This window comes from Eimeria necatrix, genomic scaffold (assembly GCF_000499385.1).
Source record: "Eimeria necatrix Houghton genomic scaffold, Enh_scaff1245, whole genome shotgun sequence".
Taxonomy (NCBI): Eukaryota; Apicomplexa; class Conoidasida; order Eucoccidiorida; family Eimeriidae; genus Eimeria; species Eimeria necatrix.
This window is the reverse complement of record NW_013652015.1, coordinates 1-2500: the sequence shown is the minus strand read 5'-3', so window position 1 is coordinate 2500 and position 2500 is coordinate 1. Positions and strand designations below refer to the sequence as shown.

The window sequence follows — 2500 nt, the reverse complement described above, 5'->3', positions numbered from 1 at the left end:
TAATTTAATTTTGTTTGTTTTTATCAAACAAATTAATTTTCTATTTGCGTCTGCCTTTTCGTCTGAGGTGTATGTACACTGCATGCATGCGTCCCGAAAGAAATCAAAAAATAAAAAGTTATTTTTTAAATAAATAAATATTTAAAATGCAGAAAATAAAAAGACTTATTTAGCAAACTGAATTAATTTGTTATCTTTTTCGTTTTTTGTTTCTTTTGCATGCACTTGCTCTCATCCATTTATCCATTTATCTAATATTTATTTACCTATTTATTTATTTATTTATTTATTTATTTATTTATTTATTTATTTATTTATTTTTATTTTTATTTTTGTTTTTATTTCAGGCCATTCGCTCCAAAATTGCGGACAGCCGCAGCTATTTGCAAAGCCTCTGTGTGCAGCAAATGTCGGCGCTGCAGCAGCAAGGGGGCCCCCCCTATGCTGCTGCTGCTGCTGCTGCTGCTGCTGCTGCTGCTGGCGGCAGCAGCAGCAGCAACGCGCAGCAGCTGCAGCGCCTCGCCTTCCTCGTCATGGGGGCCCTCAAGTCTGCTGCTTTCCGGGGCCCCAAGGAAGGTACTTTTAATTTTATTTTTAACTTTAATTAATTATTTAATTAAATCATAATTATAACAAATGTAATTGCATTTAGAATCAAAAGCTTAGTAATTAATGCAGTGAAAGCACCAAACCGAGAGCAGCAGCAGCAACAGCAACAGCAGCAGCTGCAGCAACAGCAGCAGCGGCAGCAGCGGCACCAGCAACAGCAGCAGCAGCAGCAGCAGCAGCAGCAGCAGCAGCAGCAGCAGCAGGGCGTATCTATTTTTGGCTGTCTTCATTTCCTTATTACATCTAAATCGAAACTGCAGCAAATAATAAAAATAAAAAATAATAATAATTACAAGTAATGATAATAAATAATAATAATAATAATTAATAATTAATAATAACTATTATTTTGGACTCTTTCTTTTTTATTTTGGCAAAACAATTCAATTAAAAAATAAAATATTCACAAAGCAGATTTAAAACAATTAACTGTTTGATTCATTTCAAAATGAACTTTAATTCATCTTTGAAACCTCTAAACGCCGCAGAACTTCACTTGCTGCGCTGCTGCCGCTGCTGCTGCTGCTGCTGCTGCTGCTGCCGCTGCTGCTGCTGCTGCTGCTGCTGCTGCTGCTGCTGCTGCAGTGAGCAGCGACATGCGGGCCTTCGTCTTCCAGCGGCTCTCCTCCGTCTGCCTGCAGCAGCTAGTGGCTTATTTGTCTCCCCGCATGTTCGACATGACTGCAGCAGGACTCGAAGCAGCAGACCAGCAGCAGCAGCAGCAGCAGCAGCAGCTGCTGCTGCTGCCACCCGCGCTGCCACCCTCCAGCCAATACATGTCTCAAGACGGGGCTTACTTGCTCGAAAACGGAGAGCAGCTGCTGCTCTGGGTTGGCAGGTACGCAGCAGCAGCAGCAGCAGCAGCAGCAGCAGCAACAGCAGCAGCAGAAGCAGCAGCAGCAGTAGCGACAGAGATACAGCAGCAGTTGCTGCAGCAGAGGAGCTGCTGCAGCTTCCGCTGCGGGGGACTGTTTAATCGCATCTTAAATTTAGCGGCAAACAAACTGGCAGCAGCAGCAGCAGCAGCAGCAGCAGCAACAGCTGCTGCTGCTGCTGCTCCAACGCTCGACCGTGCTGCTGCTGCTGCTCCACCGCGTAACCCTGCTGCTGCTGCTGCTGCTGCTGCTGCTGCTGCTGCTGCTGCTGGGTTTCAGGTCGATATCTTCTGAGTGGCTGACTTCTGTCTTTGGGGTGCACTCTCTGGACCTGCTGCACCCAGAAGCAGCAGCAGCAGCAGCAGCAGCAGGCAGCAGCAACGACAGCTTGGGGCTGCGAGTTGCTGCTGTCATTAGAGAGCTGCAGGCCCAAAGGAGACAGCCAGATTTCATGAACTTGACTGTCATCAGGCAAGGAGACCCCAATGAGCAGATGTGAGTTGCTGCTGCTGCTGCTGCTGCTGCTGCTGCTGCTGTGTTGCTGCTGCTGCTGCTGCTGCTGCTGCTGCTGCTGCTGTGTTGTTGCTGCTGCCGCTGCTGTCGCGCGCTTTCGCGGCGGTTTTATACGGTGTGTATATATTGTGCTCGTAAGTTGCAGCAGCTGCAGCAGCACAGCAGCTGCTGCAGAAGCAGCTGCAGCAGCACAGCAGCGGCAGCAGCTGCAGCAGCAGCTGCAGCAGCACAGCAGCTGCTGCAGCTGCAGCAGCAGCAGCAGCTGCAGCAGCAGCAGCAGCTGCCGGTGTTGCGCTTTGCGTTTTGATGTGTTCTCTGCTGCTGCCGTGCCTAGTGTTAAGGGTTTAGGGTTTACTTAGGGTTTAGGGTTTAGGGTTTAGGGTTTAGGGTTTAGGGTTTGGGGTTTGCAGGTTCTTTTCGATGTTGGTGGAAGACCGCGTGCCGTCTTTGCCAACACAGACATCGAGGGCTTAGAGTTTAGGGTTCAGGGCTGAGGGTTTAGG

General features: G+C 48.3%; 1 protein-coding gene across 1 annotated transcript in view; it reads left to right on the top strand.

The window, feature by feature from the left end:
- The window catches only part of ENH_00008410 (transport protein Sec24, putative), a gene marked incomplete at both ends in the record, with an annotated part of 3865 nt that extends 1394 nt beyond the window's left edge, over positions 1-2471 (top strand). Inside the window, 5 exons of the mRNA XM_013578671.1 lie at positions 348-576; positions 679-831; positions 1195-1447; positions 1764-1979; positions 2408-2471. Of these exons, the coding sequence (XP_013434125.1) occupies positions 348-576; positions 679-831; positions 1195-1447; positions 1764-1979; positions 2408-2471 (915 nt within the window). The remainder of the gene's footprint in view (positions 1-347; positions 577-678; positions 832-1194; positions 1448-1763; positions 1980-2407) is intronic.
- Between the last annotated feature and the right edge of the window lie 29 nt (positions 2472-2500).